We start from the raw sequence: 23,992 nt of genomic DNA, 5'->3' as shown, positions 1-23,992 counted from the left end.
CATCTCTCTCTAATACAGCCCACTTTAGCCACAGAACTGTATTGGCGGCTCATGTTAAGCTTAGTGTCCACCAATACCCCCAGGTCATTTTCTGACAAGCTGCTGTTCAGCCACCCAGTGCCCAGCCCATGCTGGAGGCATGGGGTTATTGCTCCACAGGTGCACTACTGGAATTGAAGTTCATGAAGTTCCTGTTGGCCCATTTCTCCAGCCTGTTCAAGTCTCTCTGAATGGCAACATTCCCATCAAACCTTTGATTTCAGTTTTGTATCATTTGCAAACTTGCTATAGGTGTGGCTTGTATCATCCGAGTCTTTAATGACATGTTTTAATAGTACTGACTACTAATGACTAGCCTCTAGCTGGACTCTGCCACTGATTAGTATTTTGTGCCCTGCTGTTCAGCCAGTTTTCAGTCCATCTTTTCATCTGCCTTTTTAGTTCAGACCTCTTAAGTTTATCTTTGAAGCTGTCCTGAGGGACAGTGTCAAAAGCCTTTTTAATCTTAACAGAAACAATATCCACTCTTTCATCCACCAAGCTGGTCATCTAACAAAAGGACATCATTTTAGTCAAGCATAATTTCATCTTCATTGTGCTAACAACTCTCAGAGCTCTTACTGTACTTCATATCACTGGAAACAATTCCTAGGAGGATTTGTCCCATCACATTTCAAGAGACTGGTCTGAGACGGACTGGTCTGTAGTAACCTAGATGAGTGTGACATTTGCCATCTTCCTGTCCTCAGGAACCAGCCCCTCATCACCACGACTTTTCAAAAACAAAATGGAGTGGACGGACAATGACATCATCCAGCTCCTCCAGCACTCTTATGCTTATTCTGTACTGGGTCTCTGTCCAAATGCTCTCTAATTTAATCTTTGTCCTCTGAGCATCAAAGTTGTCTTGTTTTAATCTTCCCATGGCCTCAGAGACCTAGGATTCCTGAACAGAATTGTACAAGCAAACTGAAGTCAAGAAGACACCGGACCTTAGTCGTTTTCAGTACTTGTTACCTCCTATTTCACTAGAGTGCCTATCTCTGTATTCCATTCAGCAGTAGGCCCACATTTTCCTTGCCTTTAAGATGAATCAGCCTTGAGAAGGAGATAATCCCTAAAAGTGAGCCAGATCTCCTTGTCCTGTCTTCCCTCTAGCATGGTCTCTCAAGAGATTCTTCCAAGCAGATCCCTGTAGATGTGAAAGTCTGCTCTCCTGAGTCCAGGGCTGTGATCCTTTTCTCATCCTGCTCCCTTCTCCCTGAACTTCACTATCACAGTCACTGCAGCCAAGGTTGCCCCTGACCTTCATATGCCTGACCAGATCTTTGCTGGAGGATCAGGTTTTGCCATATCAACTCCATCACCTGTGTTAGGCAATTACCAAACTCCAGAAGCTTCCTGCATTGCTGTGTTATCTGCATGTCCCTTCAGCAAATACCAGGATGTTTTAAGCTTCCAGATAGAATCAAAGGTGTCTCCCCATTGTCTTAAGATTACTTAATTCTCTACTTCTCTTTAATAGGTGATCTTCAGAAGATATTCTCAGTTTGTCACTCATTTTGGTTTGCCCAGTAATCCTGACCCGTAAGCTCCCAGTTGGACAATCAGCTGTCCCAGTGCAAAGCTCCACACATTTCAACTGATCTCTCACATAAAGTTATTTTTCATCTTGTCTTCCCAGCACCTGTATTTCCTAAAGAGCCTCTAAACATATAAGGCAAGGCTCACCTCACTTCTATCAGAATCTCTGATACCAATGAAACCACAGCCCTGTAACTGCAGAGAGATGTCCAGTTCCCCACAGCTGCTCCTCATATGCTATGTATTAGTGTACAGCTATCCCTAAGAGAAACACAGTTGTGGTGACATTCGAGAAAGGTTATGAGAGTTTTCCTTATTATGCTGGGCTACCAGCAATTCCTGATTCAATGTGCTGATGCTTGTGGTCATGCTACTTCAGTCCTGTTCTGCAAAGAAATTCTGTTGATTACAAAGTCAGTTTACATCATCCTGCTGACATCTGTTTACACCTGATTGCCATTCTGCTCCACCATTTCCTCCTCTGCTACCATTCCCAGTTTGATACTCTTTAACCAGGCTGGCCAGCCCATTGGCAGCTCTGCTTTTGGGTGGATCCTGCCACATCTTAGCACACCTATCCACTCCTTTGTGAGATCTCTCTTCAATAAAGGGATCACCACCTGGGTGCCCAACCTGAAAACCTGTAGCAGCAAACAAATAGTCATAAGGCCAGAAAGCCTCAAACATCTGTCAGTAACATTTCAAACCCAAACCGCTTACAAGCAGCAGATTTCTCTTGACAGTAAGTGCAGTCAGTGGACTGGAGCCCTAATCACTTGCATCCTGCTACTGCATCCAATGTCCTGGTGTTTCCACACAGCTCATCAAGCTCACCTGGCACCAGATGTCCTATCTGACCTAATTCTATCTCAATGCTTCTGGTAAATAATTTATTATGTAGCATTTTCACACAAAACAGATTTCATGTACTGACACTTATCTTTTACTGCCCACAGTAACCACATTTAAGCACTAGTTATCTTTCATATGGAAAAAATGCCTTTCATTTTCAGAGTATTAATTAAAAACAAGAACACATGCCAAATATTTCCTACTGGAATTTGAAACATGAATCAGTTTTAAAAAAATATACTTACAAGATTATCAATTTTCAGGGAATTCTTTATTTCTGCATGTATCCTTTGAAGCCTAGAATCCACCGAAGTTTCTGAAGATTAAAAATAATACTCATGAACATTTGTTAATCACATCAGGTTTGCTTTTGCAGAAATAATTCCACAAGAATGAACCTCATACAGAAGAAAACAGGCAGACATCCTACATGCAGGTGCACACATAAATACAATCAGAAAAAAAGTACACAGCTTTTTAAAACTGAACATGATTGGTAACCCACACAATTTTTTCCTTAGGAGTTAGTTACAACTGAAAAGAATTTTCTATTCCAAAACACAGCTGTCACTCTCTAATTGTAGGCCAGTTTAACAAGAAGTTTTAATAAATTTTAAGAGTTACAACTGGAAGACCTTCCATGACAGACACCTGGATATTGATGGTTTGTTATTGATGGTCACAATTCAAGTTACAGTCCAAATCCATCCAAATAAAATGTTTTCAGTACACATGCTTCACAAGTGTGAAAGATGAATGGACATGGCATTCCCTAATTCACATGCTGAATGCCTGCTTGGATTTGGTAAATATTCTGAACAATAAAGGAAGCAAACAGTTTTCTTTAAGTCAAACCCATCTTGGATGGGTTTAGATAGTTTTTATTTGCCCTCTTGCAGCAACATTAGGTTGAGTGGAGTCCATGACACTGGATCTGTACGATACTACAAATTACAGATTATAGACAGTGGTTTGGGTTGCCCTCAAAGATGGGAGTACTGAAAAAGGAATTACTGATCCCTGTGAAGGTCAGTCAGCAGGGAAGACCATAGTAATCTGAATCTAAGCCTCCTACTTAGTGAGAGGTAGTATCTAAATAGTTTCAAGAGGTCCCTCAGAGTATTGTGTTACGAGAAGATATAAAGGAAAAAATTATGGAAATAACTGAGGTGATTTATATCAAAGAATAAAAGATTTTTTCTCATGTTCACAAACAGAAGAGACTGGGGTTTAAAAGGTCAAATGACAGTGAAGTCAGAATAGCAAAGACCTGTTCTACTGCACTGCACTGCAGGAAGAACATGTAAGAATAAAAATGAATTGTTTCACAGACCTGAAAGAAGAATCATGGATCAAACATCTCAGACTGAGACCACACAGCCACCCTCAGCAGTACAATATCTTATCCACGAAGAAATTCCGTTCAAAAAGTACTTGTTAGATTCTCTGAACTAACCTCTCTTCTTCTCAATCTTCTTAACTTCTGCTTTCTTGCCTTCTTCTTTATTCTGCCTATCAAAAATGTTGAAATGTTTTTTACAATGTCATGAAGCTTGCTTCCCGCCCCGCCCCCTCCCCCCCCCCCCCCCAGTTTTTGGATAAAATACAATATTTTGACATATTATCTCTACTAAAACATCAGCATGCAAAAAGCACAAAGCACCAAACCCTGGTCTTCAAGGATGAAAAATTTAACCAAAATTAATTAGCTAAGATACTGCTGATAAGTCCTCCATACTCAGAGCTGTATTTTCCTAGAAGCTGCAAATTAAAGGATTTTAATAAACAAATAATCTCCAAACTGTGTTTTGGTTTTTGTTGCATAGTAGCATAACACATTAGCTGGTAAAATGGCCTTATACGGAACTAACTTAGGGAGAAAGAAAATATTTTAACTATCATGACAAAAGGAGTAGAATTATTTATCATTACCACAGGGAATTTATGGAAAGATCAATTAACCATAATCAGTTCCTATATGACTATTTTCTCAAATAATCAATTGTAACAGTATACATATCTTACAATTGGCCATAAATGTACCAGTAATAATTTAAAAGTTCTTGAAGGAAGTAGTAATACAGAAAAAAAAAATATTACAAATGCAGTGAAGCCTCCTTGATCTTTCCCCAGCTGTATCACTGAAAATAAAGCTGAGACTCAAAAAAATAACAAAAAAAACCCTCCATTCCAGTTATAGGATGAAGACAGGCAGAAATCTTTGAAACAAGCTTTTGAGGTCTTTATGCAGAGAAGATCATGAACTTCTGTTTAACTTTTGGCTGACTGAGGGATTTAAAAACCTACTTTCAGATTTTTTGTATTTCAGCATATCATAACTAAACGTCCTGTGACTATTTTCTTCCTGTCATGCTAATATGCACACATAAAACATGTAGGTGTGCATGTCTTCCATGTTTCTTTCATAAAGAACACAAAACTTACCTACTTCAACTGGCAGCACAATTACAAAGTACAGATAAACTTTGTATATGTACAGAATGGTGTGCAAAGCACCTTAACTAAATAAATATTAATGAAGTAGCACCAGAAAATGCAAACTACACTGATGAACAAAACAATCAAAACACATATCAGCCTATACTAATTTTACTTTTTATCAATATTAAGTTTTGTGGTATTAGTCATCAACTGTAATTAATTATGCATTCACTACTTCTTTATCTCACTGAAACAAAACTATCTACCCTCCAATGCACAAAATATGACAGCTATGTAAAAGCAGAAATTTGATTGTTATAACTACAATATTTATGTTAGGTCTGCAGAGGAATGAGAGGAAGAAGAGGGAAAATAGCTGGAGCATGAGAAAAGAAATACTCAATCAAACTACATTTTTATTAGTGAATGTGAAAAAGATAGGGATTTTTTTGTTACAGGTAAAGGGGACCTTAATTTTCTTCCTTTCCTCCAAATTTTTACCTTGTTCTTTCCCTTTCTTCTGCCCTCCCACCTATGGTGAGGATGACAACATTAAGCTCTTGTAGTGCAGCTTCTTCACTCATTTGCAGAACAGTGAATGAATCAGATTTCTTCCTATTGCCCTACTCTCCAAGTTCCTGCTGGTATCTTCTCTCTATTCTTAAGTTTGATTTGAGTAATCTTCTAAAAGCAGTTTGTTCTTGGTATCAGTCAACTCGCTTTGCAATACTAGAGTAATTACTTTTTCCTTGTTCTGTTTGACAGCATGTGCTCCAACTGTCAGACAGAGAAGGAAATGCTTTCCTGATACCCTATGCATTCCATACCTCATCAAAAATCTATAGCCATGGATTAACAGGACCTACTAGGTTCTACCAATTTAATCTAAAAATTTTAAGAAAAATATAAGGCTGTCCTGAACAGTTTTTCACACAACCCATTTCACATGGATATTCATAAGTTAGTTCTAAAGAGAACACAGCAGCTGTCCTCTGCTAGGGATTCTACATCAGTGAAAGACTGACATCACTTAATTTCTATGTTCCATTCTTCCTATTCTCCCATAACAGCACATTTTGGTTCAAGGAGCTTTTCACCCGCCCCTCAAAAAGAAGTTAAGATTGAAAAACCAAAAAGGGCAGGGGGAGATAATAGTAGAACAAAGTGCAAAACAGTTTGGAAGTTTTTCAGAAGTTTCACCTCCTGTTAGGTTCAAAATGTTCCTAACAACTTGCATGCATCACATGTTAAAATAGACTCACGATTCAGATTCTGGCTGTTCCTCTTGCTTACGCTTTCTTTCTGTTACTTCTCTCTCATGCTGGCTTCTTACAGTGTTTCTTCTATGAGCTGCCGGAAAGCTTCTTCCCCCTTTTTTCTTCTGTTTTCATATGGCATTTTATGATTGGAAAGAAATGTAACATTATTAAATTATTGTTTCTGTAAGCAGATGAAACTAAATATCTTTGAAATAACTCTGCTCCGTGGAGCAACCTGACAAACAGAGCTTTCCCTGAAGCTAAACACAATTTCACTAGTCCTTTCTCCTTTTTTTCTTTTCAAAACTAAGCACCAGAGAGCAATGCTAAGGGCAATACTGGCCACCAGAAAAATGAAAGCATTACAACTTGTTGGCTAGAGACAGGTTTGTACTTCTTAAAAATGTGATTTCAAGCCACGTGTTCTCCAGATGCACCCAAGGAAAACAACATTTATCTTCCAGGAGAACAGATAAAAAAAAAAAAAACCTCCATAAGCCTCTTGACATTTAAATTCTTTGTTAAAAATACATCTTAGAAAATATGCTTTTCTTAGAAAATATGCAAAGTTCCTGAAAGAATTATTTGAGAAAAATACAGTTCGGAAACGTCTATATATCTACACCAGCTATGCCAGACTCCTACTGTCATTAAGATTTAGCATTAACTTGAAGAAAGATCTCCAGTGATATTACATTCCTCGATAAAAAATTTATCAGGAAAGCAAAATTATACCTTGTCCCCTTCTTGTTCTTCTCCTTCATCTTCAGAATCGGAAGCTGATGCTGAACCCACTTTTGCAACATTCTTCCTTTTTGGTTCAGCTTCTTTCTTTCCTTCCTTTTTATCAAATTCCTTCTTTGTTTTCTCCTCTTCCTTCTGACTTTCCTCATCTTTTTTCCCTTGCTTTTTGGGCTTTTCTTCTGCTCCTTTTTTCTTTGTCTTCTCCTCCTCATTAACACTAAAACAAAAAGAGTATTTAGGCATCACATCTATTATCTATAGTGACTTCAAAGAACAACATTCTAACTCAGGAAGCTGGGTCTTTTTAACCACAGAATAGTAAAATGATGAACTTAATTCACTTAACGACTCTTCAAAAATACTCTTTCTCTAAAAATGAAAACCCACTACCTGTAGGGGGGAAAAAAAAACCCCAGGAAATTAACATCAGTACGGAGGGCCTAATGAAGGTAACATTAATAGAAGTGTATAGATCCTAACCCAAGAAGTTATTTCTCAGTGGACTCCCCACACACAGATGGGTCTGTAGGACCCAAAGTGCATACACTGTAAACTAGGTTTATAAAGTATACTTGTTTAAGTTGTTACTATTCCAAAACTGTGTATCTGCCAATTTATAGAAAACTAAACCTATGTTCAACTTTTCCTTGAGTTACTAGAAGCACTAGACTTGACATAAGAACTGAAGAGAGCAAAACCAAAATTCAGGTAACTAACAGTGTTGCAATGTCATCAGAAGAGATTTCTGAAACAAAAATGTACAAAAAGAAAAACACTGTTTTATTTTTGTACGATGTTTTTTTTTTTTCTTAATAAACATCTTTCCTGTTCACTCAGCATACAATCATATAAGGAATTTTGTACAGATTGGACAAGTTAGGAAGATTAAGATCTTCTCTCTTGTGTTTCAGAAATGTCCTTCCTTGAATGACTCTGTATTATAAGAACATCTACACAAACTGTAACTTATACTGAACACTAATGGGGCAAAAACACTGTCAGGAGTAATAATTTACAAGTCTTAACATAAGGAGCAACACAGTTGACAATGAAGAAGCTTTATATTAAGAAAAAACTCACCAGTCACCCTCTGAAAGACATGATGGTTTCACCAACTTGGGTCTCCCTCTTGGTTTTGGAACTTTTACTTCAGAAGCTAGTAGTTATACAGAAATAATAGGTTAATCCACAGCCCCCATCTGTTCCTTGTGTATGTCTCAAGATACTTACTCAACAGACATAAGCCATGCTTAAATCAAAATATACACCCTAACTTTGTTACTGTACAGAATTCAAGTTAATTAAGTACCAAACTTAATAAAGATCTCTTTGTAAGTTAAAGCGTTGGCATTTTTTTTAGCTGTCTGGTGAATTAAAAAAACTTTGATGGTTTATAGCCACAGGCTCTGGCTACTAATTCTTGCACTTTTTGCAATCTATGGAGGTGCAAATGTGAAACATTTGTTTCACATGCTGTATAACTAAGATGAATCTTAAATTAGATAATGAGAAACCTGACATTAGAGACTGAAAAGCAGTCACTTATGTCTACATTTATAGTTTGTTGTCCATTAGTTTTACCCATATCTTGGGGCTTCCATCACTTTTCCAGCTAACAAATCACTGTCAAGAAGTTCTACCACCACACTACAGTGCAGATCAAATCTCTACACTTCCTCAGATTCACCATATTGATAAGAGTAAGATAAACAGCCTGCCTTCTTGGCACTTATGTACCACAAATGCTTGTCCTGCACCACAGTGACTGTGTTGTCAGGCAACCTAATATTCAGTGCTTAAACTCTTGTTTGTCTTAGCACAGAGCACTTTAAGCATCCTACCAACAATAGAAAATGCTGCATAGCGTATTTTCCAAAAAGGCTTTTCATACAGGAGGCAAAAGCATATCTTATGGCTGCTTTCCTGCTCTTACTGACAGTAGTTAGTCAAAACCAGCAAAAAATTGTAAAGAAAAAACCACAAATACTAAAAATGCGTATTTAGTAATAGTACGCATTAGTAATGTAATGAAATAGCAGAGGGGGATGAATTAATACTTAATTTCCTCACAGCTTCCATGGCAAAAGTACTTAAAGTCTATTTAAATGTGGTTCCACTGTTTTTATATTGTCAGTAGATACAGAGGACTATAAATTATTTGTTTCCCTGATTAGGTGCTAATATGATGTACTTAACTGCTGCAAGAACTGTCTTCCAAAGCAGTTACCAGTGATCAAGAATATCTGCAAGGTTATCATTAAAGTGACAACAGATCATTGCTAATTTGAAACAAAACATTCCCAAAAAATCAGTTATATTTTCTTTTTATTTGCCTATAAATCACTGTATACTACCTTAAACATCTTTTTGAACAAATCTCTTCAGCTCTTATTTCGTTCTTCTTGTCCTCTGAACTCCACCTACAGGCTCCTTGTCCCCCCAGCTCTCATCTTTGTGTTTTATGGACCTTCTAACTCTATTATAGTATTTTACAGACTTTAATGAATACAAACCTTTATGCAGGAAACCTGCCAGAAAGCTCCTATCATATATCTACACTTAAGCAGTATTCTGCAAAGAAGACTGACCTATTCTAAAAGGTAATACTTACAAACCAGTCCTTAATTTAGAAGACTAAACATTAACACTAACACAATTTAAATCCATTCATGTCCTGAACTCATCTATTTGAGATGTTTTCTCACTACAATCTATTAGTGAAATCTGCCTTAAGCATTCAAAAATACTCTGTAGTACTTGAGAGGAAGTAGGTAACTCCCTGACTAGTTCTACTAAAATATCTCTCTGATGAAAAAAATTAAATCATTCTTCTGAAGTTACCTGCTGGTCTTCCTCTTTTGGGGCTTACTTTTGGAGACACTGGCCCAGTAGTTGCTGCTGCCCCTGCTGCTGCTTCCTCAGCTTCAGCTTGTTTTTCAGACTAATTTAAAGAATGAATTTCACCAGTGAAAAAACACATGGCACGAATATCTCAATTCCTTTCTCAAACAAACACCTTTAAACTTCTGGAAATATGTTATTATGTGATTGCTTGTATACTCGAAGAAGTATCTGAACTTAGTGACAGGTTATACTTAAGTATTACTAATTTTGCCCTCTCCAATCCCAAATAGAGAAAACAGTCAAGAGCTTAGCATCCAGGATAAAGGATGACTAGAGTACAGATACAGCATGAGAATATACCAAGGTCACAAGTACTTCATACTCATCCTCCATCGCTGCTGTCAGCTGTAACTTTGGAAGGTAAGTTTCAAATGCAACATTAAGATCTGCCCTACTTAATTCCAGTTTTCAGTTGGGTTAGTGCCCTGATCTGGCTGGCTGTGTGACCACAAGAACATTAAGGCTAGTGTATGCTGACCAAGCAGCTGGAACTGTCTTTTCCAAAGTAACTCTGTATTCTCCCAGGTTGTAGAGACCACAAAAATCAGAATTTGTGAAAAAGGTATTTGTATTTCAGGTGTTAGTTCTATGTGATGAAGACGTTAAAAGAAATTTGTCAGAGCTTCAATGTAGGCTATTTTATTAGCAGTTTAGCAACAGCTTGTGTCTTATTTCTTCTTATTTGTAATGAACTGTGCAGGAAAGATAGGTACTCCATATTCCACATCAAGTTAAAAAATAATAAATATTTGTAAAACACTCTGGGAAAACTTTCATTCCTGCAAATCTTTCAGACACCTGAAAAGGGGGAGTAGAGTGTCAAACACTTAAATTTACGCATAATCTGTCATTAAAGGAAATAGTATCCAGTATTATCACATCAAAAAAATTCCAGTAAAGTGAAGTAATTAAACATATTGTTACCTTTCTTTTTCTCCCTCTTCTAGCAACTTTAGGAATAGAAGCATCATTTGTTTTCACCACATCCTGTGAAGATTAATGTTCTTAAGAATCTTAATAAAACTAAGATATATTTAATTTATTCTACTTTTTTACACAATTGAAGCCCCTGGCACACAATTTAGACAAATATCTCATAATGTACATGAAGAAACTGCATTCTTTTAAATTATTAAAATATAAAATTATTAGACATTAGGAAGAAATTCTTTACTGTGAGGGTGGTGAGGCATTGGAACAAGTTGCCTGCAGAGGCTGTGTCTGGCCTATCCCTGGCAGTGTTCAAGGCACAGCTGGATGGGGCTTTGAGAAACCCAGTCTAGGAAAAGGTATACCTGTCAATGAGAAGGGGGTTGGAACTAGGTAATTTTAAAGGTCTGTTCCAGCCCAAACCATACTATGATTCTGTGATTATTTGACACCTAGGACTTATTCCTGAGAAACAAAAAATAACTTAAGTACTAAATAATACTCTGTTCTAAATACAGATGCTATGTAGTGATGTTTTAGTCTGTCTGGACTCTTTACCTAGTCTTTAAAAGAGGTACATTTGCAGTATAGTAAGTGGTAAGTGACAAAATACACAGTCTTCCAACTATTTTAATTGAACTTAAAGACAAATCAGACTAGAAGTTTCCTCTCTGATGAAAACTTCAATTTCTGGGATCTTCAATGAGAGGTAAATGTATCTGAACACACAGAAAGTTTTACATAATTAAACAGCTACTGAAACTGCCACAGTAGTAATAACTTTAGTTTCTTAATACTCAGTAATAGATCTATAGCAATAAACATAATATTATAATGTTCTCTGTGACACAGAAAAAAGCTCTCTCATACTTCTTTACTGGCTTTGTCAGAAGGTAGATCATCTTCCTTTGAAGTATCCATCTCCTTTTCTTCTGCTTCAGCTTCTGTAGGCAAGTTATTATCTCCTTTAGGGGATAACTGCAAAGCAAGTCAACAGAGGATAAAAAATGCATTACAAAGTATTTTATAGTGAAAAGAGAACATGCTAATTGCCATCAAGCTGCTTTTCCCTTAAAGCAGTTTAAATCTGTAGGTACACTCATTTCTTTGAGTGCCCATTGAAAGTCTAATTGTACTGGACTACTTCCACTTATAAGGAAGGGTCAAGGGAGTGGGGCTTGTTCAGCCTCAAAAAGAGATGACTGAGAAGGGACCTCATCAACGCGCAGAAGTGTCTAGAGAGAGGGTGCCAAGAGGATGGATCCAGGCTCTGCTTGGCAGTGCCAACCAACAGCATAAAAGGTGATGGGCACAAATTGATGCACAGAAGTTCCACTTCAACATGAGTATGACCAAGCACCAAAAGATTGCTCAGAGAGGTTGTAGAGACTTCCTCCCTGGAGATATTCAAGAACAATCTGGACACAATCCTGTCCAATGTCCTTTGGGATGATTGCTTGAGCAGAAAGGTGAGCTAGATGAGGTTCCTTCCAGCCTGACCCATTCTGTGATTCTGTGAGAATAACCCTTCAGTCAGTTAAGGATACGTGTTGTGGCTGTGCTTCCTCACAGATTCCTGTGCACCTGTTCACTGACAGAGCATGGGAAACTGAAAAGTCCTTGGTTTAGGGTAAACGCTACTTGACAAAAGCTGAAACATCAGTGTGTTATCAACATTTTTCTCATACTAAATCCTAAACCAAGCACTGCACCAGCTACTAAGAAGAAAATAAACCCTATCATAGCTGCAACCAGGCCAAATTGTAAACAAACAACAAGTAAATTGTTTTATAATTTAATGTGAGACTGTAATTTATGCACTTTTTCTTGTTTTGTTGTGTTTTTTTTTTTAAACCTTTAAAATACCAGTTTTGGTTTTGGGAAAGCATTTAGAACTTGAAAAATCAAGTGTTTGTAATTATTTACTTGAAAATAATGAACATTTCCTTGCAGCCTATATATCTGCATGTCTTTTAGATTATCAGTTCTCTCAATTTGAATACTATTGGATTGTCCCACTTTCAAGAACCTTTTTAAAATAACATTTTAAGCAGCTAGCTTTTTAAATTTCAACACTAAACAAAGCAACTGTTATACAGTATTTCTAATTACATAAAGACATGTAACATGACTGAGTCTTTTACTGAGTACAATTTTAAGACAGAACTATTGGTTAAATAAAACCAAAGGAAGCCATAGTACAAGGACTAATTAATAGAATGTTATAGCTACATTACTATACATTGTGTATAAAAAAAAAAAAAAGGAAATTTGCTCTGTATTTTGCATTAAGATGAATAATTAGGCAGATCTATACAAAAGGACTCAGTAAGGATCTTCCATTCCACTTTTATGTTTAAATGGTTCTGTCTTCCTGTTTCTCTTATACTGTGCCAGCATTGAACAGCCTAGATGCACTTTTGATGATAAACATGAAGCTTAAGTCATTGGCATCTCCACTAGCACATGCTGCTTGAGGCATAAATTCAGAGTGAAGCAAACTGATTAATCAATCAGCCCAGTATAAAAGTTTCCCCCTCACAGTAGCAAATACTAAGAACAAATGCTTTTATAGGCAGCATGCATAGGCAAGCGCAGCACTGGTTTGCTAACATTGTCAGGAAATTCTGTGTTTCAATGCACTACTAAGGTATAGCAAATAGAACCCAAATCACCCTCACATTCCACATTTGCAATGATTAAAATAAGGAACCCTAGGCAGTAAGAAGTCAGGCACAATAATCCATCAATAATTCTGCAGGCTCCAACTCACCAAAACCATTCTCAACATCATCTATCAGTACTACTACTACCAGTAGACTAATTTTTTTTTTTTCCTCTCCATCCAAAGAACTTTTTTACTCTTGAATAACCAAGCTATTAGAGCTACTGGACACTAATCCTATTTGCCATGTATCTGACACATTGCAAATTCTGGAGTTGCAACTGTAAATCACTACTGAAGAGCAGCCAGCAACACCTACATAAAAACTACATTAAATCTTGGCAAATAATCAAAATGGAAACAAAGGTCAAGAATAAAGGCAAGTTTATTCAAAATAGTCTCAAGGGCACTGCTCATCATGTTGAGTAGTAATTTCCAGAAATGAGTTACAAATAAATGAGATACTGTAAATGTCAATCCCACCTGCATGACAATTTTTGTCATTTTAGAATTCTATTCTTAAAACCACGGGAAAGAATTGACAACACACAGTATCTCTCCCATGCTATATGAGAAATATCCCCTTATGAACAAAACTTTCAAAAATGGAGAAAAGTTCAAAGCAGTGTACTACCACATCATTTAATGTACAGTAAGCTAGGAAGCTTTACCTCTTACAGTATAAACTATGTACTGCACCAGTAAATTGAAACAAAGATGTTTCAAGACTGAAATGAATTTAATTTTGGAAGGTTACTAAGGTATGCACACATTTACATAAAAAAGAAGATAAACTCCATGTAAACTACTGCATACTGATTTCTGGCTCAAGAGCTGAATTGATACAGCTATGAGATTCTCTATATCCTAAGTAGTTCATTAAGGGTATGGTCTAATTAAACCTGATTCTTACAAACCTTTTCTGGCAAACACACTGAAATACCCTTTCACCCATGACAGACCCTAATGCTCTGTTCTACTTTTCAATACAAATGATCACAACTGAAAGTGAGTCATACCCGTATATAATATGAAAGTCTTCAAAAACAGAAGGGGAAAAGTTAACCTAATTCTTGATCATTGATGGAGAAGGAAGACTTGCACACCAGATGATGAACAACAAGTCTCAGAAGTTTATTGAATAGGCACACACATTTATAGCAGTGTTAATAAGGCTAATGCATATTGCAAAAGTTGAGCTCATCATTGGTTAGTCATTTATCAGTCAACTACGTCTACGTTTACATTCTTGTGTTCACTTTGTTATGGTTTCTGCTATCGTTCCTTCATTCTTGCTAACTAACGAGCTTCTCCCACAACCTCAAGTTTCGGCAAGGGCACAGTGACCTTGCCGCTTTTATCCTCGTCTCCTTCTTGCTTCCAGCATGATCTTTGTTAGCTAGCTAACTATCTACAAAATCCTCTACATTTCCCCTGTTTGTATCTCGGGCAGATTAATCTGGCTGTGGCCCTTATCCAGGAGCCAGCTTGTTACAAAGCTCTCAACAGATCATAATTATAATTTCCAACTTCTCCTGCCTAGGAAATACCATATGAATTTAGTTTGTATTATGATGTAGAAATACAGGCTGGGAAAGAAATTAATTTTCAAAAAACATATAGAGCACTGTAAAAGGAAAACAGAAGGACAAAAGTATTACTGTAAGTATATCTGAAGAGAAGCAAACACAGGCAAGTTACAACATTGAACAGCTGTTTTTTTAAATTATTTAAGTAAAGACTTGGCAATATAGTTTTGACTTGGAACTATTCCAGGCAGAACAAAGCAGAAATTCAGTCACTTACTTTTGGGACAGAACACTTTTTTCTTTTGGCTCCTGCTTTTTCTTCACTGCCCTCAGCAGCCTCCTGACTGCTTTCTTCAACACTTTCATTGATAGGAGTGTTAATAGCTGGATGGGGCTTCAATTAAAAAAAAACATCAAAAATGAGATGTTCTCCCACATACATTACTTAAGAAAGCATCACGTCAAGGAACCCCTTACAAAATGGACAAGAATATTAAACACATAATATTTCATTGATTTGCACTGTTTTCAATTTAATCCGCAACTCATTTATTATACTTTCAAACACCAATGCTGTAACAACTCATTTTCACATTACTATACTGCAGTGTAAGTATTTTCTTATGCATAATATAACATATCTTAGAGATAAAAAGTTTTAAAAAATGGTTTTGGTCAAATATAACTTTTGATGCTACTATTAAGATTTTTCAATATGCCACAAATCCTTAGTGACTGAACTACTCGTTCCTGAAAATGTAAGCAGAAAAAGGATTACAGTAAGATAATTAATGAATTAACACTTAAAACCATAGTTACAGAGGAGATAATGCCTAAATTACACTTTTTTCTTCCATTACATTGTGTATGGCTTTCTCCTTCTTACATTCTAACTACTTCAAATAAAGCTGGCAGAGCTCCCATGACTTTTTTGCCCCGCACTGGGGAAGCGGTTTTGGGTTTAAGCCCAACGTACAGTCTCCTTTCTGCCCTCCAACTCCCTTAACAGCAGTTACAAGCAACATCTGCTAAGTATCAATACTGCTCTTAGAACATTCCAATTCTAGCAAGAAACAGAAAATACAGTCGTCACAAGGCCTTATTAAAATAAAAAATGCAGTGGAGAACTGCCAGCAAGCAACCCATTTTGCCACTGCTTGGGTCCATCAGTTTGAATAGTGGAATTTACAAAGTAGAAGCAGATTGCAGCTTCTCGAGCCTAAGGTGCCGACAGTGCAAACCACGACAGCCAGGTGGCAGAACACCCTGCAGCTGAAGATGTGGTGCGGCAACGGGCCATGACCATCCATGACAATGACAGTGCCACTGCCAGGGACGAGGTGTACCCCAGGAACGTGATGAACCTCGATGCACATGCGTCCTCTGCACATGTGTTTTGTTTAAGGCAAAATTCCCTCTCCTTCGCTCTCAGAACCAGTCTTAAAGGTGCAAAACTTATTTCTGGGCTAAACAGATGAATGGGGATACAATTCAGCATCATAAAGTCACCCCACGACAATGTGCCATTGTCATGGCTGGCCCCCCCCCCACTGCAGTGAAACTGCTGAGCCAGTGCCACAAAGCAGCGCTCAGCCAAGACAGAAATGAGTGGGCAGCAGGTCCCAACAGGGCTCTACCCACCAACAGAGGGAAGAAGGATCTTCTCAGGATGCCACAGATTCCTAGTGGTGACTACCTTTCTCAGTTTTTGTAATTCTTCGCTTTTCCCTACTTATCTATTTTCTTCCTTGCTCACTTCTTTGACAGCGAATAAAACTGAGTTACTGTTTTGATCACCATCATTTGATCTCTTTTGTCACTTAATCTCGCTCCCAGTGTATTTGTATTTCCCCACTTCCATGTTGGGATGCTGGGTGGCTTAGAGCTCCCAACCATACTGGGACATATACACAGCAAAAAGACAAAAAAAGAGGAAAAAAATTCCAAGTGAATGCCTCTATACTAAGAGCTGACAAGTCTGCCCCTTTAATATGATCTTGTATTCAGATTAAAAGCTCAACTTTGCCTAAAGCTTCATGTGATCACCCACTTCCCTCTGACCATACCTCCTGCATGCCCAAACACAAAATTTCCTACTCATCCTAAATTTTTAAGCTCTGACTCCTGAACTGTCTTCTCTGCTAACCGTGTTTTTTAACTGTGAAACTTAGCTCTAAGCATCTTTAAAATCAAAAAGTTGTATGCAGATAAAAAGATAGAGATCAAGGAATATCCTAAGATACAGTCACAGCCAAGAATACAGCTAAAGAAATGTGTCCATTCACCTATGTGCTGAATAGTGCAACATATTAGCAGGACATAATACATTATTCCACTTAAAGATATTGTTGGGGAAATGGTGTATTTACTCATCAGCACCTACGTTTAATTTACTGTCAGTTTTTACAAGCAACTACTTGCCTTCCATTTCAAGATACCTCACTGACTACGCTCATCCTTCATGCTTGTTGGCAGGTGCCAGTGACAGAGGTGGGACCAAGTCCATTACTGCCTTGAGCTGATCACAATTGGCTGGCAAAGGATGAACTGACCCACTTCAACATCCCACCTCTCGTGGGAACAGATGGTGCCTTCACCCAAACAGCAATGGAGAAAGGGGAGAGGGGATAGAAGGACGGTCATGCACAGAAAAAGATGTCTGCACAGTGCATATGGGGTTCTGAGGCAAAAGAGATGCCAAGAGTCAAGGAGAGACACTGAAAGAAGAGACACATAAGCCACTGCCCAAGCCAAGCTCCAGCCCAGAGGAGTTGCCTCATGCTGAGTACATTTAGTGAAAGTAGTTCATGCCATTGCGGACTGAGCTGTGAATGGCAGGAGCTGGAGGCAAGAGATCTTGAACTTTGCTTACAAAGGGCACAGTAGCCAGCAAAGTGAGTGGAAACTCCGAGACATCAGGAACCAAGGGCTCAACTGTTGGAAGACCCAACAGTTTCCAAGCTTAGCCTGTGAGGGTATAAATGTCCAGGGCTTCCTTTGTCCAGGGTCCCTCCCAGGAAGCACCCAGCTGAAGCTGTAATTGTGTGGTTGCTTAATGATTAAATTATTTTACAGACCCAACTGTCTGAGACTGCTAAATGAAACTCGGGGCCCAGCCACAAAGGAAACCATGTCTGCCTGTGTGAGTGTGGTGTGTGCAGGGAGCCAGCAGGGCATCTAATGGGCTCACTGGAGCTGTCTGCTGCAAAGGATGTCAGCCCCAGCTCAGGTGGTGGTGTGACTGTCATAGTGGCTCCTGGATGGTAAGACATGGAAGCTCCCTTAACACCAAGAACTGATAGAGAGGAGACAGAAGGTACAAGTTGGGATAGGGCTGCAGGCCACGGAGGAGCACCTGCTGAGTAAGAAACAAGGAACAGCATAAACAAAGTAACCAATTCACACATGACTGTTTCCTATACCACCACTGTCTTACCCAAGGGATACACTGAAATGTCCAGAGAGGACACTGGGGACCAACAAAGCTAGAGCAGAGGTGGCTGGAGGGAAGCATGTTTCTCCCACTCTTTTTTTTTTTTTTGGTCTTTGTTACCAGAGCAAGTAACAAAAAGTGTATGCCAACTGACTAAATTGCACCAAATTGAATGTTTTGTTGCCTATACCATACCCTTTTTTGGCAAAGATGGTAGAACCTCAGAAGCTGATTTCAGGCACTCTGCTACCCTTAATACAAATTCCAGCTTCCCCATAAACTCCCCAGTAGTCCCAGGTTCAGATGAGATAGAGGTAATTATTTTCTTCATAGCTGGTACAGTGCTGTGTTTTGGATTTAGTATGAGAATTACATTCAAAACTCAGATTTTTTAGTTGTTGCTAAATAGTGTTTACTCTTAACCAAGGAAAACACTACTTAGTAAAAATTAAAACATGGTTATCAACAAGATTCTCATACAAAATGCAAAACATAGCACTGCACCAGCAACTAAGAAGAAAAGTAACTGGAATCCAAGGGAAATCGGGACATTACATACTTAAACATCCATTCTTCCTTGACTAAAAACTAACCATAAGTCCTACTCCTCAAAAAACCCTTAGCTGTTAAATAAAGCCTTTTGCAGATATACTCTATAAGCACCAACAGGGTCCACCCACAAGTAAAAACAAAAGCTGGCTTAAGGGCTTGATTTGCTTCAAGTAAAACTTGCTTTTAATAATGCCTAGAACAGAGCAGAAGGACAAGACTATCAAAAGGAATCCTTTTTACAGTTGAACAACAAATTCAGAAGCAAATTTGCATGAATCTATTGCTTAACTTTATTCTTTCTGTAATTCAAACTGATCTAACCTTCCTGGTCAAGCAGGGAAACCTACAGCTGGCTGATCAGGACCATGTCCACATGACTTCTAGGTATCTCCCACAACAGAGACTCCACAACCTCACTGAGCAACCTGTAGTAGTGCTTCGTGACCCCCACAGGAAAAAAAGCTCCCCTATTTTCAGAGGGAACTTCCTGTGTTTCAGTTTGTGCTCTTTGCCTCTGGTCCTGTCATTGGAAATCCCTAAAAAGGGTCTGACTCTTGGTACCCTTCCTTCACATATTTGTATAAATTGAGGAGATTCCACCTAAGTTCACCAGGGCTGAGCAGTCCCAGCTGTCTGAGCCTCTCCTCAGGATTTAAATATGACCTGTGGGAAAAAGCCTTTTTCTTTCTTTTCAGTAAAGAAATAGGGAAAAAACTGCAAAGAATAACTCCATGGCTCTAGACAGAACCTGACCAAGACAGCGTGAAAAGTGCTGCCATTGAAGTTGAAGAACCTGAATGGAACTCAAAACATAAAAGGACTATCTTGCAGAAAAGCTGTTACACTAAGAAAACAGTCTGCACCTTTCTCTTAGCAACATGTTTTGTGTCTTTTCTCAATTAGAGATGCATCTACGAATGTCTCAGATGGTACTGAAAGCACTGCTTAACCGAAGTGACTGATTTCTGCAGTGAAACAAAATATTAGACAAAAATTTTACTGTTGATTATTTATACTCAGATTAATGTAGTTAGAATAACTGGTAGAGCTCACAACAGCCTCAGGTATCCACAGAACATCTCTTTCCAAGTGCCACAATAAGGACAGTGAAAAGGTTTATCAATTTGTATCTTACAGTAGCAGAAAGAATATGTCTCTTATTACTACAGTCCTCCCCACTGTGATGTGGGATTCCAACTCTCCATATCCCAAAGAAGAAAGTGAACAGCTGGAATACATGACATTCTGACAATACTTCAGAAACTCCTTAAATCTTTATCCATGTTCTCCCTCAAACTAGAAACACAGTAACATGGGTATCTTATGAAGCTGGAATTAATTGGTGCTGAAATGGCAACCTGGCATGTTGTGCAAAAACAGCAAATAAAAACAGAAGATGGCAATTCTTTTTATTATTATTGCAGCATTGCCTAGAAGACCCAATGGAGCTAAGGTCACTATATATTCAGTGTACATAGCAAAAAAACTAAAAGCTTACAGAATGTCCAGAGCAAGCAAAGACAAAATGAGCATGAGAATTTGTCTTCATATTAAATTTGGGTCCCTTTATGGGTAGCACTGCATAGCCCTGGTTTAAGTTTGGAAGTCTTACAAATGGGCAAGAAACAAAGAACTACTGATGGACAGAAACTGAATTAAGTCATGTGACAAGTGCTAAAAGGCAAACATCACATTGCTTCCAACTGCTGGAATGAAAATACTGCACACTAGGAGCACAAGTACTGCAATCTTACAAGGATGCTTGTGGACATAAGTATTTGGTTTTAGAACACACAGGGCAGAGTGACTGAGACTCCAAAACACCCACCACTTTTCAAGCAGTCACACAATTTCAAAGGTATTTCAGGAATATATATATATAGTTGTATGTATATATCTCCAGTTAAACAACCCCCATCTCTTCTTATGTTATCAATAATACATACCAAAACCAAAAAGTATTTAGAATATATTAAATTTTGTCTAGCCTGCAGCTAAACAGCACCAATAAGTCATTACTCTGTCTCCTCCCCCACTCAAAGCAACAAAGATTTGTATAGTCTGTATAACTTACCTGCTGATGAGAGAATTTCACTTTGGGATTATTGTCAATTTCCCACAACCCTTCATTAAAACCCTTTCTTTTGTTTGGTTTGCCATATTTATCTTTATTTTCTGAATAAGGGAATATGTCCTTTGGCCCCAAAAATGCCCTTAAAGAAAGAAAAAACAAAATTTACATTTTAACTGGTTAGTCTTTTCAAAGAAGTAAGAACCAAGTGTTATTAAAGTCATTAGTACTTTAACAACTATTCTACTAGAGTCCTTAGTTTTCTAAACTTTGGGCACAACACCCCAAGGTCTCTATTACTACCACCACAAAGAGAGACTTCCTTCCTTACTGAGGGAACGGAATACTGAGAACCAATATTATGGTTTATGCTGAAGAGCATCAAAGACTATTTCATTTCTGCGCTACCTTCATGGTCTTTTGAACTTAGGATTTCACTGTACCCATCTACCTACTGCTAACAGAAAAATGTACTCTTTGGTAGTACATTGTCAGTTTCAATCCATGCCTAGACATTGTGTTATTGCACTTATATTACATCCAACTATTTGAAAGCTTCCTGAAGCACCAGCTCATGGTAAATTTAAACAGATACTTCTAAGCTCCATGCCACTAATTCCTTCATTGTCCTTAAAAAAAAAAAAGCAGCTACTTCAGATTACATCCCAATAAAAGGAGAAGAAAAAAAAAGAAGAAATATAGAATGTCATTGAAAGCGTAAGGATTTTCTACTCCAGCTGTAAACACTCATCTATGTGCACAAAGTATTAAGTAAGCCATTGTCAGCTTAGACTGCAAATCGCCCACCTCTTGGCAAGAGATAGTTAGAGAGGATTCAGCCAGTGTGGAAAACATGCACCTGCCAAGCTTATTTACCCAGTCCAAAAAGATGGGGAGGCAGACAGAGCAACTGGGTGAGACAAAAATAGGAAAAAACTTGACTCTCTTCTTCCCTATTCTCTAAAAGTAAGCATTTTTCCAGTCTCTACGCCTTTGTCCACATTGTCAGGCATTGAAAAACACCTGAGAACAGCTACTGTGAAAAGATTATGAAGTTAATTAGGCTGCTGCAGTTTAGTCCTCATGTACCAATTAAGAAAAAGGAACAACAAAAATTGAATGAAAAGAGATTACCCTAACACAATAAGTCCAGAAACTAGAGTTCAGTGTGACATGTTTGTCTGTGACCAAACAAAATTTGTACTGATATGATCTACTGTCACAGCATATCCACATAAAGTGTTTATTAAAATAGTATTAATTTTATTACTCTCCCTAGATAGAAACACATTCAGTTGGGTTTTTTTACAAAACTTAAAACAAAAAAAAATGCAAAGCACAGGTTAAGACTTAATCACAGTAATTTCATAAACTTAATTAATATTATTTCTACAAGTCAAGTAAGAATTAATTCCAAACCAGTCTTGCTTTCCTTTTCCTCCATGGTTCCTTTTTCCCGCTGTAACCATCCACACAGCCTGAAATCCTGTCATCCTTTATACAGGACTTTTTAGCATGATAAGCTGATTATGTGAGTTTTCAGAGCTGCCACTACTTGCAGTATGATAGACTATACATACACAGCCTACTAAAATGCTGAAGACAGAGATCTAACTTTGCACAATGTGTAAGTCTTAACTGTGAGGAGCACAGCACAGAACAAGTTTACCAAATTTACTTTAATTTCCATGAAAAAAGTACAAAAAATTGTTAACTCTACATAATTCCTGATGGATCACTGAAGTCACTATAGCTAAAAACCTAAACAAAATTACATGCCATGGAACATCAGTTTCCTTTGTCACCTAATCAGTTCCTTCCTATTTAAATTCACAGGTATGTGCCGTAAGGAGTGAGACCAAGAACTTTCAAAGTTTCACCTATTATTACTCTACAGATCTTAAGATAAGCAACATGCTTAACAAACACCAGGAGACAGCTGGGTCATGGAACACCATACATTACAATGTGTGTGAAACAGAAGCAAAACGTTTCTCTCGTATTCTATGGATTTCTGAAATGTAGTAACCTGGAACCTAGAACCTAAAAAAACCAGATTGCAGCAAAACTTTATTTAGTAACTACACCAGAGTGGGGAACAAACATTTCAAATTACTCACACAAAGGAAGAAAGCCCCCAATTACCAAACCTTTTAAAACCAAACACCTCTTAAGAGCCCTAAGCTAAATCTGAAGTTGGACATAAAACTTCTCAAAACTTGCACAGGTGTTTTTAAACCTTTAAATGAGGAGTTAATTCCATCTTCCTTACATTCAACCTGCACTCCCAAACTCATTTACAACTGCACAAAGCCCCACTGCAATCCAGAATGACACACACTTCGCCAACAACAGAACCAAAGTTGCAGTTGCCAAAGAAAAAATTTGGTTGTGTAAAAAATTTAAGAAAAAAAAAGATAACCTAACACATTTTAAATGATAATTAAGACAACGCACAAGACAAACCTTGCAACCTTGAATTGAATTCCAGGAACTCTTCTTTACTCACAAAATTACACACAGAGAAAAACTCCAATCAAGCTAAAAAATTTTATCATTGAAAGATTTATTGAAAGATGAGATTAGCTAAAAAAAAATACATGATCCAAGCATATAGGTATCTTTTTCATCACAGAAATATCACTGTTTAAGAAAAGTAATAGTAAGTAATGCCAACAGCAGGGGATGCTTACTTTCTAAATCAACAGGACAGTGTATCATCTTTGCAAGATACTTACTTGCTAAAGATGGATACAAAGTACCAGATTAAAGCAATTTAAATCCATTTAATAAGATGAAAAAAAGCAAGATCCTTCCACAGAAAGAGAGAAATGGACAACTTTTGCACACAACTTCAATCTGCCATTTTTAAAAGAAAACAGAAGAATTAAAAGCACACCAATACAGGTTTAAATTGCTTGGGTGTTTTTTAGCAACTCAAAAAATGGAGCACTGAATCTGATGGTGCCTTAAATCTACAGAAACCCAACCAGTCATGCTAAAAAGCAACACTGTAATTTTCAAAAA

The 23,992-nt window shown here is 37.7% G+C and overlaps 1 protein-coding gene across 2 annotated transcripts in view; it reads right to left on the bottom strand.

Moving 5' to 3' along the window:
• PSIP1 (PC4 and SFRS1 interacting protein 1) overlaps nucleotides 1-23,992 on the bottom strand; it is a 34,247-nt gene that overhangs the window by 7,639 nt on the left and 2,616 nt on the right. For both annotated transcript variants that reach the window (XM_041416554.1, XM_041416555.1), the window contains exons 4-13: nucleotides 20,969-21,107; nucleotides 15,187-15,303; nucleotides 11,586-11,693; nucleotides 10,710-10,772; nucleotides 9,723-9,822; nucleotides 7,962-8,037; nucleotides 6,873-7,098; nucleotides 6,141-6,259; nucleotides 3,893-3,948; nucleotides 2,682-2,752 (exon numbers count right to left, since the gene is read on the bottom strand). In XM_041416554.1, coding sequence (XP_041272488.1) covers nucleotides 2,682-2,752; nucleotides 3,893-3,948; nucleotides 6,141-6,259; nucleotides 6,873-7,098; nucleotides 7,962-8,037; nucleotides 9,723-9,822; nucleotides 10,710-10,772; nucleotides 11,586-11,693; nucleotides 15,187-15,303; nucleotides 20,969-21,107 — 1,075 coding nt within the window. The remainder of the gene's footprint in view (nucleotides 1-2,681; nucleotides 2,753-3,892; nucleotides 3,949-6,140; nucleotides 6,260-6,872; nucleotides 7,099-7,961; nucleotides 8,038-9,722; nucleotides 9,823-10,709; nucleotides 10,773-11,585; nucleotides 11,694-15,186; nucleotides 15,304-20,968; nucleotides 21,108-23,992) is intronic.

This window comes from Onychostruthus taczanowskii, unplaced genomic scaffold (assembly GCF_017590055.1).
Source record: "Onychostruthus taczanowskii isolate IOZ18803 unplaced genomic scaffold, ASM1759005v1 scaffold52, whole genome shotgun sequence".
NCBI lineage: Eukaryota > Metazoa > Chordata > Aves > Passeriformes > Passeridae > Onychostruthus > Onychostruthus taczanowskii.
The sequence above is the reverse complement of the archived record's forward strand: the minus strand, read 5'-3'. Positions and strand labels throughout refer to the sequence as shown.